Source organism: Mandrillus leucophaeus, unplaced genomic scaffold (assembly GCF_000951045.1).
Source record: "Mandrillus leucophaeus isolate KB7577 unplaced genomic scaffold, Mleu.le_1.0 Scaffold35, whole genome shotgun sequence".
Classification (NCBI taxonomy): domain Eukaryota; kingdom Metazoa; phylum Chordata; class Mammalia; order Primates; family Cercopithecidae; genus Mandrillus; species Mandrillus leucophaeus.
This window is the reverse complement of record NW_012103698.1, coordinates 334,195-349,698: the sequence shown is the minus strand read 5'-3', so window position 1 is coordinate 349,698 and position 15,504 is coordinate 334,195. Positions and strand designations below refer to the sequence as shown.

The 15,504-nt window shown below is 50.5% G+C and overlaps 1 protein-coding gene across 1 annotated transcript in view; it reads right to left on the bottom strand.

Annotated features, from left to right (window-relative positions):
* Nucleotides 1–424: 424 nt before the first annotated feature.
* Nucleotides 425–15,504, bottom strand: part of TGM7 (transglutaminase 7) — a 44,068-nt gene continuing 28,988 nt past the window's right edge. The window contains exons 3-13 of the mRNA XM_011989332.1: nt 14,925–15,211; nt 14,123–14,241; nt 12,016–12,144; nt 11,755–11,932; nt 9,259–9,397; nt 6,980–7,083; nt 6,317–6,559; nt 3,754–4,080; nt 3,241–3,401; nt 1,010–1,143; nt 425–762 (exon numbers count right to left, since the gene is read on the bottom strand). Coding sequence (XP_011844722.1) covers nt 603–762; nt 1,010–1,143; nt 3,241–3,401; nt 3,754–4,080; nt 6,317–6,559; nt 6,980–7,083; nt 9,259–9,397; nt 11,755–11,932; nt 12,016–12,144; nt 14,123–14,241; nt 14,925–15,211 — 1,981 coding nt within the window. The 3' untranslated portion in view covers nt 425–602. The remainder of the gene's footprint in view (nt 763–1,009; nt 1,144–3,240; nt 3,402–3,753; nt 4,081–6,316; nt 6,560–6,979; nt 7,084–9,258; nt 9,398–11,754; nt 11,933–12,015; nt 12,145–14,122; nt 14,242–14,924; nt 15,212–15,504) is intronic.

The window sequence follows — 15,504 nt, the reverse complement described above, 5'->3', positions numbered from 1 at the left end:
GAGGCTGTTGCTAGACAGCAGCCAGCTATGCAGTGCTTCCCAGTCATCCTGTCTGTCAACGAACGTGTGTGGAAAGGTGGCTGCCTGTGCCTCCCAGGATACTCTAGACTGGGGGCAGAGTAGTCCTGCTGGGCAGCTTCTGGCCAGTCGGCGCAGGGTTGCTGTCCTCCAGCACATCCAAGCTGCCCTCCCCAGGCCTCCCTCCATCGTCTGCCTGCAGGCTCACCAAGACAGTAAATGGAGAGACCTGGGATCCTTAGTTCCAGAGAGGCTGCTTTAGAGGGGATGGTGGTGGGCTTATTTTGTGGTTGAGGCTCTTAAGGGAGGAGAGAAAGGACAGGAGGGGAAGGGTGGGTTCAGCCACAGAGCTGGCAGCCAGGCCAAGAGGATCAGCCAGGAGCAATAAGTGGCTTGAGAATGCTGGTGATAAATAAAGACGTCTTTATTGTCTCTTCCCAAAGCACACGATGTTTCTAACAGAGCTTCATTCACTCCCAGGCAGGCTGGAGAGAGGACAGAGGTGGAGCCAAGATGACATAGTCAGGAGTAGAAAGGAGTCAGGTGGAGCAGGGGTGCCAGGCAGGGCAGCTGGAGGGCGGGACTCAGGGAGCTCCAGCCGCAGTGACGAAGATGTCCTTGTAGCCTTTGATCTCCTTGACCTCGTTGCTGCTGATGAGAACCTGGAGCTGGCGGGGTCCAGCTTTGGTCGGGTAGAGGTCCAGTTGAATTTGGAGGGTGTGTCCGGCCACCAGAGTCCCAAGGCTGAAAGTCAGAAAGGGCCTGTGAGAGCCTCAAGGAGTCCCTGCTGGCAGGAGGGGTGATCTGGTTCCCCTCTGGGTGGGTGAGAAGCTCCCACTCGCCACCACCACTGAGCTCAGCCTTTCCTGAGGAGGGTGAGAAAGTGGGGGGAGAGAGGCACCGCACAGGAGACTGAGGAGGGTCCTGTGATGCCATGGGGCGCCCCTTTTCTGAGACCAGCAAGGGGGAGGTAGGCAGAAGCATCACTTACTCCTTTGTTATCTGCCCATTGACGAGGCCGCTTCCCTCCAGCACCATCGTGCAGCTGCTCAGAGCCACCAACAAGGTGTTGGTGAGGGTGACGTGGACTCTCAGTGCCTTGCCCACCTCAGCCCTCTCAGACACCTGTGTGGAGAGAGGTCAGTGATCCCACGGGCAACTGGCCTCGTTTCTGCACTCTGGTTCAGTTATCCCCACCCCCAGGTCCCTGGCCACCACCACGAACTGCAGCTTAGAGCTAACGTGCTACAGTGGGGAGAGAGGAATGTGAGCTGAGAGTACTTGAGATTAACACATATACAGGCCTGTCTTAGGTCACAATACTCCAAGGAGCCACCACCAATCAGCAATTGCCACCAAGCTGAAACCCGTTTCCCTCCCCACCATCTAGTTCAAGATGTCCACAAGATTTCAATGGGAGTGCCAGCTCCAGTGGGTGGCTACCAGGAAGGCTGGGTTAAAAAGGATCCTGAGGACAAAGGATCCCAATTGATTCCTATCTAACACAGGTGGGGGATAAGGAAGCGGTGTCATGTGTGCCACCCAAGTGCCATCAGTGATGTCATCCTGCCCTTACACTCATCACCGAGGAAACCATGAGGCCAAGGCCCCATGATGTGTTAGTGGCAGAGCCAGGACCTGACCCGGGTGTCCCAGCCCAGGATCTTTCCCCATACTGCTGTGTCTTCACAAACATCAGCAGGGCATGCACTCGAGTTCTTCCAGGTGTGCTCAGTGCTGTGTCATGGGGCAGCACAGCCGTGGCCTGTGAGTGGGAGGCAGGCATCCTTCCTACTCATTTCTGGAGCCCCTGTTCCTAGAACAGTGCTGGCCAGATGATGGACATCAGTAAGCACGTGGTGAACTGAAATGAGCTCTGACCACCCAGATCATACTAGGGGCTTGTTCTGGCTGGGCCAGAGACTCAGGGAAAAGGAAGAACACACCTGACTTACCTGGGATCCAAACAAAAATACCAAGTCCCTTGTACCCTCATGAGGGTGTCAAAGTAGAACAGGTTAAAATAACTGTGGAATCATCTGTGGGTCCCTTACTGATGGGGACCAATTAGCAACCTACCTGGCATTTGCCATGTTTGCCTCAGGTACACGGCAGGGCCCTGGCCGCAGCCCCCGGCTTTTGTCTGCACTTGCAATTCTGCCCGCGGTTTGCCCCAGCACAGAGGCTGCCTGGCGTCAGCCGGCCTGACAGCCTGACAGTGTGCCTGGGTGAAAACCCTGGGGTAGGCCAGCGGATATATGGTCTGGAGCTGCCCAGTTCTCATTTGGGGTGGGGAGGGGCGTGCTGTTGGAGAAGCCTCCAGGTACAGAGCCAGGTTTAGACTAGGCAGTGGGCAAGTCTTTTCGAGTGGGAGGGGCAGGTGGGGAAATGAGGCTTCAGGGAAGGAAAACCCTGGTAGAGGAGATGGGGAACGCACCCGCTTCTTCCATTCACCCTTCCTTCGCCTGAAACTCCTTCTTTGTGCAGTGGCCTCACTGGCCCCTCAGGCATCCGAAGTTCACTTTTCATTTGTTTCCCTCTTTGTCACCTCAATCTTGTCAATACTCACCTTTTGTTTTTTGTTTTGTTTTGTTTGAGACAAGGTCTAACTCTGCTGTCCAGGCTGGAGTGCAGTGGCACGATCTCAGTTCACTGCAGGCTTGATTTCCCTGGACTCCCACCTCAGCCTCCTGAGTATCTGGGACTAGAGGCATGCACCACCACACCAGCTAACTTCTGAAAAACTTTTAAGTAGTGACAAGGTCTGGCTATGTTTCCCAGATTGGTCTTGAACTCCTGGGCTCAAGCGATCCTCCCACCTTGGCCTCCCAAAGCACTGGGATTACAGGCGTGAGCCACCATGCTTAGCCAGTGGTCATCATTTGAATTTGACTTTGTGGAGTCTCTAAATCTGTCTTCTCTACTTCATCTCCTAGTCACTGCCTTTCCTGTCTCTTTGCCTTTGCAAAATGATTTCCTTACTTAAAATGCCTTCACAGCCATCTCATTTCTCTATACAGTTTCCTATGCATCCTCTGAAAAACAGTACCTCCTTTGAGAAGCCTTCATGCCCTTTCCCCCCACTCACTGGTCAGAGCACAAGACCACACCGTACTGTGCTGGAGCCATCGGTGTGGGATGAGGTGGGAACAGTGTCTTGTTGGCTGCTGCACCCCAGCCCCTGGATTGGGTGAGTCAGAGAGCCTCAGAGCCCCCACCTACCTCGATCGACAAGTGGGGAGGCTCCAGAGAGATATCTTTTAGGACCAGCATGGACCTCCCTGTCTCTTCAACCTCGGCGATGCCAGACACACGGATGAGCTTTTCGTCCGTTAGCTTGCTTCTGTAATTGCTGTAGGGCAGGAGGAGTGGCCACTGTGTCTCTAAGGACATACAAAAGATACCTTGAGTCCAGGACATGGACCAGAGAGAGAGGGGGGACATGTAGATGTGAGAGAGGAAAAATTAGAATTTTTCACGTGAGAGGTAAAACTGTGTGTGAGAGAGACAGACAGACAGTGTCCCACCACGCACACACTGCCCCCAGGGCTCACTGCTGCGTCTTGCCTGGTGGGGTGGCATCAGAGGTGCAGCAGCTGGCAGCTTCACTGCCCGGAAGGTGTGTGTGTTGGAGGACGGGGTCTCTGTGTGATCTGGCTGGGCCCGCCCCACTGTGTTCACGGCCCCACAGCTCCCCTCCCCGGAGGTGCCTTCTTACGCCTGCCTCACACTCACCCTTCCCAAAGTCCAGGTTCACCCGCACCGTGTGCCTCCAGAGGGGCTTCCGGGTGCCTCCCCCATGCAGCAGGGCCTGTGCACAGAAGCGCACCACCAGTCCGATGGGCCCCTGAGGGTGGGTGCTGTCCGGCACCCTCCGGATACGCAGCAGCAGCTGCAGGTCCTGGCCCCACTCCGGTATCCTGGCCAGGTGAAGCTGCAGCTGCGCTGGCTCATCCCGAAGACCCCCGGACTCCAGGAGATCCAGGAAGGGCGAAGAAGCTCTCTGGGGGGCTAGCATTTTCCGAGAAGCCTTCATGAAGACAGCTCTCTCCTCAGGGGATCCTGCAGAAGGGAGAGGCGGGGGAGACACGCATGGGGAGGGGTGGAGAGGACCAGTGACTTTCCCGGGGCACCAAGGCACAGGAATAGCAGCACAGGGAGGTGGTGCGGCTCAGGTGCCACTTGCTGGGTTCAAATCCTTGCTCTGTCACAGTGCTTTAATCTCTCAGTGTTCTGTTCTGTCGTCTGTAACCGGGGGATGATATCTGCTTTCCTTATAAGGGATCCCAAAAACGTCAGGCTAAGTGAGTTGCCAGCTGCAAGCACTCAGCACTGTTCTCTGCCATCGCTACAACCACCAAGCATCACTATCATCACCGTCATGAAGCCAGAGGCTTCTCTCCCCAACCAGCATCCCTCCAGCTAAAATATATGCTCAAAACTTATAAAAAAGAGGTTCGGTCAGGCACAGTGGTTCATGCCTGTAATCCCAGCAATTTGGGACGCCGAGGTGGGTGGATCACCTGAGGTCAGGAGTTTGAGACCAGCCTGACCAACATGGTGAAACTCATCTCTACTAAAAATACAAAAATTAGCTGGGCATGGTGATGGGTGCCTGTAATCCCAGCTATTCAGGAGGGTGAGGCAGGAGAATCACTTGAACCCAGGAGGTAGAAGTTGTGGTGAGCCAAGATTTCGCCGTTGCACTCCAGCCTAGGTAACAAAAGTGAAACTCCATCTTTACAAAAAAAAAAAAAAAAAAAAAGCTTCATCTCTTGCCCATGGGGGCTACTCAACGTGAAGGCTTAATGTGGCTGACTGCCGCTGCTACCGCTTGAGACCATCATTACCACAGTTACAGCTGTTACTACGTGAGACCATCATTACAAGACTGAAGGAAGGGATGAACGTAGAAATGGTAAAAAACAAAAGAAACTGTTTTAAAGAAAGGCTAGCCTGGGGAAGAATAAAAGAGAAGGAGAGGAGAGAAGAAGAAAAGAAGAAAAGAGCTCCCTGCTTCTAGTGAGCAAAGGCAGCCGCTGAGCGTCTACCGCCCTTCATATTTATTTGGGTAGCAAGAGCAAGGAGGAGGAGGTAACGATTAGTCAGCTGCTTAATTGATCACAGGTTCAGATTGTTACTGACAGGCTTCAATTATCATAAGAAACATTTGTGTGGCCTCCAACAGCTTAACCCACACTTACCCCACCTGTGGACTTCTCTGGCGCAGTTGCTACGTCCCAGAGGCACGGTTCCCAGTACTTTCTGTGGACACTCATTTAACCCTCTCAACAGCCGTCCAGGGGACTGTTATCCCGTTTTACAGATGAGGAAATGGAGGCACAGGGGTGGTAAACTGTGTCCAGTCTTACACAGGGTACGGGAGAGCCCTGTTCAGTACTCAGGCAGCCTGACTCCACACACGCGCCCTCCGTGGGGGTGTCCACCCCGTCCACAGGCCCAGGGGCCCATCTCCCTGACTCCACCGATCTCCTTGCTACAACCCCTCGTGCCATGGACGTAGGGAGACAGTGGCACCACTCTGGGTGTAGTTAAAATACAGGACATCCTGGCCGGGCGCGGTGGCTCAAGCCTGTAATCCCAGCACTTTGGGAGGCCGAGACGGGCGGATCGCGAGGTCAGAAGATCGAGACCATCCTGGCTAACACGGTGAAACCCCGTCTCTACTAAAAAATACAAAAAAAACTAGCCGGGCGAGGTGGCGGGCGCCTGTAGTCCCAGTTACTCGGGAGGCTGAGCCAGGAGAATGGCGTAAACCCGGGAGGTGGAGCTTGCAGTGAGCTGAGATCCGGCCACTGCACTCCAGCCTGGACGACAGAGCGAGACTCCATCTCAAAAAAAAAAAAAAAAAATACGGGACATCCAGCTACATTTGAATTCCAGATAAACAACAAATGATTTTTAGTACAGTACGTTCCATGCACTATTTGGAACATACTTATACGTTAAAAATCATACCCAGTTTGAATTTCAGATAAACAGTGAATACTTTTTAGAATAAGTATGTCCCAAATGCTGTATGTCCCATACTTACACAAATAAAATATTTGTTTACTTGGATCTATCTGGAATTCATATTTAACTGGGCATCCTATATTTTTATTTGCTGGTAACCCTACTTAGGGTCACATGCCTGGGATCCAGGAAGGACCCCTAGGAGTTTGCCATGAGGATAAAGGTGATTAGATGCTGACGATTTCAACTTGGAGCCACCCCAGCTAGGGAGCATCACAAAGAAGCTTAAACCAGCCCTCTCCCCAAATACCCAGCCCGGCACCTTCTGGGTACTTGTAGGAGCTGGTGATGCTCTGGTGCTGGTCTGACCCCACCATCTTGGTGCTGATCTCCTTCCCGATGGAACTGGTGTTGTGGGCCAGGATTTCCTGGGCCTGGCCATCCCTGAGGAGCCAAATGACTTCATCGGCGTTCACCTCGGCATACACGAAAGGGGTGTCATAGGCCAGGTGGACATCCCCTTCCCTGATGGCCTTCACAGAGGCAGGGCCACAGCAGAACAGCCCTGTGGAGGCAACAGGCTACTGACGTGGGGGCAAGGGGCAGCTGGCTGTGGCTGTGGGAGGTGGAGATGGGACAGGCAGTGGTACTGCTGACTCTCACCCATGGGATATCTTCCAGTTTACCAAGCACTTTTGTTCCCATTAATTCATCTGACCCTCACAGCCACCCTGTGAAGTGGCAATGCTCATCATCAGCTTTTCCACGTTACAGGTAAGGACACAGCTGAGGCCCAGTGACCCATCCAGGTGACCCCGCTGTCAACGGTAGAGTTAGATTCCTGATCTGAAGCTGTGTCAGCTGGGACCTCGGGAAGAGGGTGCCGTGGAAAACGCTGCTCCTCCCTGGTCTCCTGCTCCCACGGTCAGTCACCCTAATCTGCCTCCCCACAGAGCCAGAGCCTGTTGCAGTGGTCCTCACTCACCACTGCTGGTCTGCTGGGGAGTGGGGTCCAGAACCTGCCACCCGTTGTATCCTGGTGGGAGATCTTTCCGGATCATCCAGCACTCATTCCAGACATGGAAGTTCCTGCAGGAGGGAGTAAGGAGACAAGGACTCACGTTAGCTGAGGTTTTGCCAGATACCAGGCACTATATGGAGTGATTTATATCATTGTTTCTTTTTCTCACTTTTTGTTAGGAAGTAATTTCATACTAAAAGTCACAAGAATTAGTACAGGCCGGCGCGGTGGCTCACGCCTGTAATCCCAGCACTCTGGGAGGCCGAGGAGGGTGGATCACGAGGTCAGGAGATCGAGACCATCCTGGCTAACATGGTGAAACCCCGTCTCTACTAAAAATACAAAAAATTAGCCGGGCGTGGTGGTGGGCACCTGTAGTACCAGCTACTCAGGAGGCTGAGACAGGAGAATGGCGTGAACCCGGGAGGCAGAGCTTGCAGTGAGCTGAGATCGCGCCACTGCACTCCAGCCTGGGTGACAGAGTGAGACTCTGTCTCAAAAAAACAAAAACAAAAAGAATAGTACAAAGAACGCCCATTACCCAAGTCATCTGTTGTTAACATTTTGCCCCATTTGCTTTCTTTCAGTGTGGACATGAATAGATATCTACACATATACACTTCAGTGTGTATTTCCTAAGAATAGGGATCGTATAGTTTATCAACCCTAGCACATTGGGTATTGATGTGATGCCTTTATCTAATTTACTGTCTATATTTTAATGTTGTCAGTTGCTCTAACGATGTTGTTTAGAGCCGCCTTCTCCCACGCAGTACGCAGTGCCATCTGTGGTCACACACTGCATTCAGCTACGCAGCGTGCTGTCTGCTTTGACCTTGGAACGGTTCCTCCACCTTTCTTTCTTTTGTTACATTGGGATTTGAAAAGAGTCTCTCTCTCTCTCTCTCTCTCTCTCTCTCTCTCGTAAATTTAAGGTGTACAAATGTAGTTTTGTTTCATGGAGATATCGCCTAGTGGTGAAGTTTGGGCTTTTAATCAAAACAGTCTTTATGTTATTTATCTATTTTTTAAAACCACAGTAGCGCCCATTTTGGGCTTGCCTGATGTTTTCTCATTATTAGACTCAAGATACGCATTCAAAGACAGAACTGTACCTAAGTTACATATCCTCAGATACACCACTGCTTCCTGAATCAGAGACGATTCAGACCTCTAGGAGTCTGTCTGTGGATTCCAGGCTGAAAAGCCCTCCTTACCAGCATTGATCTCATCTCACCCTAGCAACCCTGTGAAGTAGACGTTATCTTCATTTTACAGACAAGAAAATCGAAGCTCAGAGAGGGAGGGGGCTCCTAGGACAGCAGGCAGTTCTCACACAACTCAGAGTCTTACCTGGAGGCCAGCTGCGGTGGCTCAGGCCTGTAACCCCAGCACTTTGGGAGGCCGAGGCGAGTGGATCACCTGAGGTCAAGAGTTCGAGGCCAACATGGCGAAACCCCATCTCTACTAAAAATACAAAAATTAGCCGGGCATCGTGGTACATGTCTGTAGTCCCATCTACTCCTGCCTCCTGAGGCAGGAGAATCACTTGAACCCAGGAGGTGGAGGTTACAGTGAGCTGAGGTCGCACCATTGCACTCCAGCCTGGGCAACAGAGTGAGACTCCATCTCAAAAAAAAAAAAAAAAATAGAGTCTTATCTGGAAACTGGCTAGAAAAGGAAAAACAGGAAACCAGTTTTGAGGGTAGAGCTGAGAAGAACAAAGGAACCAGGAGAAGAAACCAGAGAGACACAAGTAAAGGGATGCACAGAGATACACACACACACACACACACACACACACACACACGTACGCAGACAGGGAGTGGGGTGGGGAGAGGAAGAAGTCAAGAGAGACAAGAAGAGGTCTACAGAAGCAGTCAGTCCAAGTTCTGTCTGACTTCTGGGAAAACAGAACGGTACAAACAGAGACTCAGAGAAGGAAGAAGAAGATGAATAAAGATTTTTGAGGTCAGTGTTCAGAAGATGCCCAGCTAGTCATGTGGTTGAGGCCTCAGAATGTTATCCCATTGTTTTCTATCTCTGAAATGAGTTAAATGTGATGACCTAATTAGCCAGAACAGCCTCCTGGGTTGGGGAATTCTTCTCTTCTTCTCTGAGCATTAGCAGCAATGTTCAGGGCAATCTTGCAACATTGCCTCAAGAGCCAGGGAGAACCAGGTCAAAGTTTTCCTGTCCTCCCTGGGACAGAGCAGAGAGCGGTTCAAGACAGTGCCTCTCACCATATTTTGTCTCGTTTCTGAGTTGACAGCATCTCTGCATTTCGGTCATAGTACGTATCGATGGTCAAGTTCCTATCCACGTTGTGCGCGGAACGGAAATTGGAAACAACACGGGTTGGAACACCTAAGCATCTCATTACTAAAGAGAAAAATAAAGTATAGAGAATCGCTCAGTTCATTTCAGGCAAAATTATTGGTTTTCCATGGATAATTTGTAACTTTCAAGCTGGAGGAGAGAAAGCCAAGACACTTAGGGAACCACACCAGTAACTCCTTTATTCCCAGAGCCCCACACCCAGTCCCTGAGCCCTGCTGCCCCATCGGTGGTCAACATCCCACAAGGAGAAAGGAATCATTTGAGGATCACTTAAAACAACAGTTAACAATAATCCAATTTATCATTCAGGAGTCTTTCCACTCAGCAACTTTCCAAGTTAAAAACAGAGGGCCAGGCGCTGTGGCTCACACCTGTCACCCCAGCACTTTGGGAGGCAGAGGCGGATCACGAGGTCAGGGGTTTGAGACCAGCCTGGCCAGCCTGGCCAACATGGTGAAAACCCATCTCTACTAAAAATACAAAAAAAAATTAGCTGGGTGTGGTGGCACGTGCCTGTAGTCCCGGCTACTCAGGAGGCTGAAAATTTAGTTCTGACAATTTTTTTTAAGTTTTATGTTAGGTTTGAGGGTACACGTGACGGTTTGTTACATAGGTAAACACGCCTCAAGGGATTGTTGTACAGATTGTTTTATCGCCCTCCTCCCACCCTAGTTCTGAAATTTGGGATCTGGAATTCTACTTAAAGACAAGAGGTAGGGGGAGGTATGAAAGAAATTAGAGAATGGATAGAGGGACAAGATAGACTTCTAGAGACCGGGGAAACCGTCAGCAGAGACAAAGGGAAACCACAGACTCAGAAACCGTCTTTAATAAGGTAGCAGCTCCCTCTTGTGGCTTCTTGTGATACTGCTACAAAGGCTTTTAAAAGCTGAGTTACGATTTTGCAAATCTAGTCACACAGTGTAGACATTACCCCCAAAACACACACACACACAAACACACACACACACACACACACACACACACACCTGCCTGCCCAGAGCCAGATGAAGTCAAGCCAAGAGCCAGCAAGAGCCAGGTGTGACCTTGAAGGGACGTGGGTCCTGATATCTGCCGGCACGGCGAGGAGTTCAGAGAGGTTTATCCCACTCCTCTCCCTCCCAGAAGGGGCAGGCAGTGCCTACTGAGGCTGCCAGGAGGATTACACAGCTTTGAAAAGTAAAAGGACTAATGAGAGCGACCAATGCTTTTGTTTTGGTTCACTGAAGAGCCCCCAAGAGGGCCGCCTGTCCACCGTCACCTGCCCACTCACAGCACAGCTCCTGGCTTGTCACAGATCCTTAGCAGGCGTGGGAGCTACACCCGGGCTGGAAGCGGCCAGAGGAAGCTTGGCAGGGGCAGCTCCCCCAGTGTGCAGTGGCCCCATAACTCAAGGGCCTGGGAGTGGGGAGAGGCTTGGAAATGGAGCACGGTGGTGGACCTTGTCCTTCTGCTCATCCCAGGCCTCCTCCACAACACCTACCTAGCCACAGCCTGGGGACGTCCCAGCCCACGGAACAACCGAGAATACTGAGTGCCAGAGTAGCCCTAGCCTCATTTCACACCTCAGCAAAGTGAGCTCACTGGATTCAAACACTCAGATTTAAACCTCCTCTGTGTCTGCAGCACCTGCATATAACTGCCAGCCTCTGCTGCCCCTCTCCAAAAAGCCTCTGCCCTTGTCTTTGGCTCCTGTCTCTGTCCTCCCCATTCTCTGCTTCTCCTTTCTCCAACTCAGAGTCACCCTGTTAGTTCAGCAAACGTTTATCAAGCTCCATCATGTAGCAGGACAGGCCTGTGTAAGGTATTCTGGCCTTGCAAGGGTGAGACAAGTACTCTCCATCTTTCTCTCATCTTCACAGATGATCTGCTCAACGACTTTGCACTGAATTGTAAATAACTGATACTGCATAAAACACTGATGTTCTTTAAGGGTAGTCAGCAAAGCGGTAAGTCTATAATGATAACTGCTCAAGGATCTCTCAGTGAAGCATTTGGGAGCTGCTAGCTCTGCCTGTGGGTGAGGTCAGCTCTCTCACACCATCTACTTCCACTTGCCCCTCCGTGCCAGGCTCATCTCGAGCTGAGATGCCTGAGCTGGCGGCAGAAAGAAGCCACTGGGTTTCTGTTTTGGGACCACAAGCTGTCTATCCAGACGACAGTTATAACAGTCTGACTGACCCATCAAGGATACTGTGAGGTGATTGCCACAGGTCAACCCCCCTCTCACATAAATGCACAGGATCCCTTGAGACTGTATGGTGTGCTGGCTCAGGGCCTGGGTGCCCACCACCCCCAGCTGTGGGGCCATGGGCAAGCTACGGAACCTTTATGAGTCACAGTTAACTTCTCTGAAAATGAAGTTAATCACACCCCTAAGTGAGTGATCTTTCGCTCACCGGTGCACATAACAGATGCAAAGACCCAGCACTGTCCGTACTTCACAGGCTGCCCGCCCCTGGCTGACCACTGCCGTAGGATGGCCACACTACCGTTCCACTCCAGAGGACTGACTCCTTCGGAGTAGTCCTCGCTCCAGTTCCCCTGCAGCACGCCGTTGTCATCGTTGCTGTTGATCTGCAGAGGACAGATGGGTGAATTTCCACAGCTCCCGGGGAAGCTCAGACTGTCCTCAGACGGCGGGAAGCATCCATCCTTACCATGGCACTCACCACCCTGCACACGTACACCACGTCGTTCCGCTGGGAACAGTCTTTGGCCGGGTTCTTTAAGTAATGCAGGCTCTTGTTCAGGATCTCAAAGCAGATGTCTATGATGTCCTCTTCAAACTTCCCAGTGATTTTAAGGGAGGAAAAAAGAGGAGCAAATATCTAGACTTCTGAAACTTTAAGTCACTAACAGACTTTTGGGGATGGCAGGTATATGGGGATGTGGGGACGGGGGGAGGGCGCTAAATATAAGACAAGGTCCTGCCTTTGAATAACTTATAAATCAAATTGGGAATGTATGAGGTTTGAAATTCTGAAAAACTAAACTGTGTGGCTCTGATGAAAAATGGAAACAGAATTCAGAGAGTGAGAGATCCCCGTTGGCTGAATAGATGAGAGAAGGCTTTGGTGCCAATGGGCTTTGACGGATTGGGTGGACAGGAAGAGGAGAGTGGGCACATTTACCTGAGGTCTTTGAGCATGGTGGGTACCAAGGATTTACACAGACTCCTATCTGGAGGACTTGAAGGAGCAGGGAAGGGATCAGAGCAGAAAAGTCTAGAGATCAATGTAGGGTCAGGCATGGCAGTCTTGAAATCAGGTAGAGGAGCTCAGAGCAGACACTGCGGCCCTGGAGGAGCCAGAGTGGGCTCATGGTAGACGCGCACAATGTTTGCCACAACCCTTTGGCTGCCAAATGCACAGGTATTTGTCTCAGTTTCAAAGAGGGTCACAGGTCGCCACGGTTGGAGAATGGGGAAAACGTGCTCTCCCTCAGCAAGGCTTCCCCCACCTCTTCCCTTTTGGAGTTTGTGGGCAGGACTGAGGTGCCAGTGGGAGGGAGAGAGAAACCACGCCTGCAGGGGTTGAGAGTGGAGACGTTGCCCAGAGCCAAGGTCCCCCTCTGTACACTGACTGGATATTGGATGTTATTAAAGAATTACTGTTCTTTTTTTTTTTTTTCAGTTACAATCATGTATTCTGATTAAGTTTTGCAGAAAGCTTTTACACGACTATATTCTGAAGTATTATTGGATTAAATATGCTGAAGTGTTACTGGATTAAGTGATATGGTATCTGTAATTTGCTTTAAAAAAAAGAAAAAAATTGGCCGGGAGCTGTGGCTGTAATCCCAGTACTTCGGGAGGCTGAGGCGGGTGGATTACCCGAGGTCAGAAGGTTGAGACCAGCCTGGCCAACATGGTGAACCCCGTCCCTACTAAAAATGCAAAAATTAGCTGGGCATTATGGCTCACACCTGTAGTCCTAGCTACTCAGGAGGCTGAGGCGGGAGAATCGCTTGAACCCAGATAGTGGAGGTTGTAGTGAGCCGAGATCATGCCACTGCACTCCAGCCTGGGCAACAGAGCGAGACTCCACCTCAAAAAAAAAAAAAAAAATCTAGTGGTAGAGTGGGGAGCGAGGGTGGAGGCAGAGGAGTACAGACCAAAGAAGGGCAAGCTTTTTCTGTAAAAAAACAAATAGTAAATATTTTAGCCTTTGCAGGCCATAAGGTCTCTGTTTTAATAACTCAGATCTGCCAGTGCAGCATGCAAGCAGCCACAGACTACATCTAAATGAATAAACATGGCTATGTTGCAATAAAATGCTATTTGTGAACACTGAAATTTGAACTTCATATAATGTTCACATCACAAAAGATTATTCTTTTAAAATTCCTTTTCAACAATTAAAAAATATGAAAACTATTCTCAGCTCGTGGGTTAAACAGGCAGTAGGCCACATTTGGTCTGTGGGCTGTAGTTTACAAACCCCCAGTGTTGATCAAACAGACTCATGATACATCGATCACTACTGAAGCCGAGAGGTGGGTGCAGGCAGACTCATTGTAGTAGCCTGTCTACTTTGATTATGTTTCAAGGTTTTCATAATAAAATGTTAAAAGCTAAAAAGGAAAGACATCTACCCCTTCCTTGCCCCTCTCACTGGATGTGAAGTTGGCCCAGCCCCTCACACCCTCACCTGTATTAGTGGCCCTCCATGAGGGCGGTGTAATGTAACAGCCTTACATAATAGGGCTGTGTAAGGACCAGCCTTAAGGAGCCCACCCCAGGCCCACGTTGGGTGACAGTGTTACCTGCCCATAGTTCCAGGGCCAGGAGGTGATGAATCTTTCATGACCCTTGTAAACAAAGCCATAATCTTGCATGACATACTCCTGCAGCAGTATTTCACTTGGCAGGTAGACATCGTCCTCTGGGCAGTTAAGAGTAGTGGAGGGGGCAAAACCCCAAACCCCAAACCGAAAAACAGAATAATAAAATTTAAAAACAGTAATGACAACGTGTTTCTGGAAAACAGGAGGAGCAGTTGATGGGTTGATAGCAACAGAAATTAAGACTGGACCCCCTTAAAGGTCTACTATATGCTTTTCTAGAAGCCAGAAATACAATGCGTACTTTAAAAAACAACGATCTTTTCTTGATTGTAAAAGTGACGGATTGTAGGGTTGGTTTCTTGTAGAGATTCAGAAAATCCAGACGGATGGAAAGAAGACAATGGAAACTGCTCATTCCCACTACTCAGAGACACCCACCATTATGTTCCCACTACTCAGAGACACCCGCCATTATGTTCCCACTACTCAGAGACACCCACCATTATGTTTTGGTGTGCTCTAGCCACTCTCTCTTTCTGTACCTGCATACTTAATACAATTAGGACCGTATTAGGAAATGTTCCAGTGTTTTCACTTAACATCACACCATGAATACTTTCCTCATGCCATTAGAAATTCTTTGTAAGGATGATTTTTGTAGAGCACATGGTACTACATTGCATAGCTATGTGGCGATTTATTTTCTGGGCTTTTTCCAAAGAACCTCGCAGGGCCTTCCCAATGGATCAGGTTAGCATTACAAGCTGTGAGCACATCCTACCTGGACTCCAAGGGTTAAAAAGTAGGATGAAAGTTCCCAGCGGGTAAGTCACACTGTGACCTTGGCCCTGAGAGATCTCTATCTTCAGAATGTAATGGCCAATAACTGCATTGGCTGGTGTGAAAAGGGAAACGTGGAGAGAGTTGGAGTCAATGGTGAAATCGGAAGCGCTCCAGACATTCCCGGGCCGGACCCGGGTGAGGAAGAATGTGGCTCGGGTCCCCAGCAGCTCTGAGGGCTTGGGTCCTGTGTGGGAGAGAATGACCCCAAAGTGAGGCTCCAAAAACCTGTGTGGTATGTGATTCCGGGGGGGTTGGAAGGACCCTCACCTTCTCCTACCACTTGCTAATGCTTTTGGCTTTTACTGCCCCTGAGTGTCCTCAGGCAAACCATTTAAGATCCCCAGGCCTCCGATTTTTGTTTTGTTTTGTTTTGTTTTGTTTTGTTTTTTGAGACGGAGTCTCGCTCTGTCGCCCAGGCTGCAGGGCAGTGGCGCGATCTCAGCTCGCTGCAAGCTCCACCTCCCGGGTTCACGCCATTCTCCTGCCTCAGCCTCCCGAGTCGCTGGGACTACAGGCGC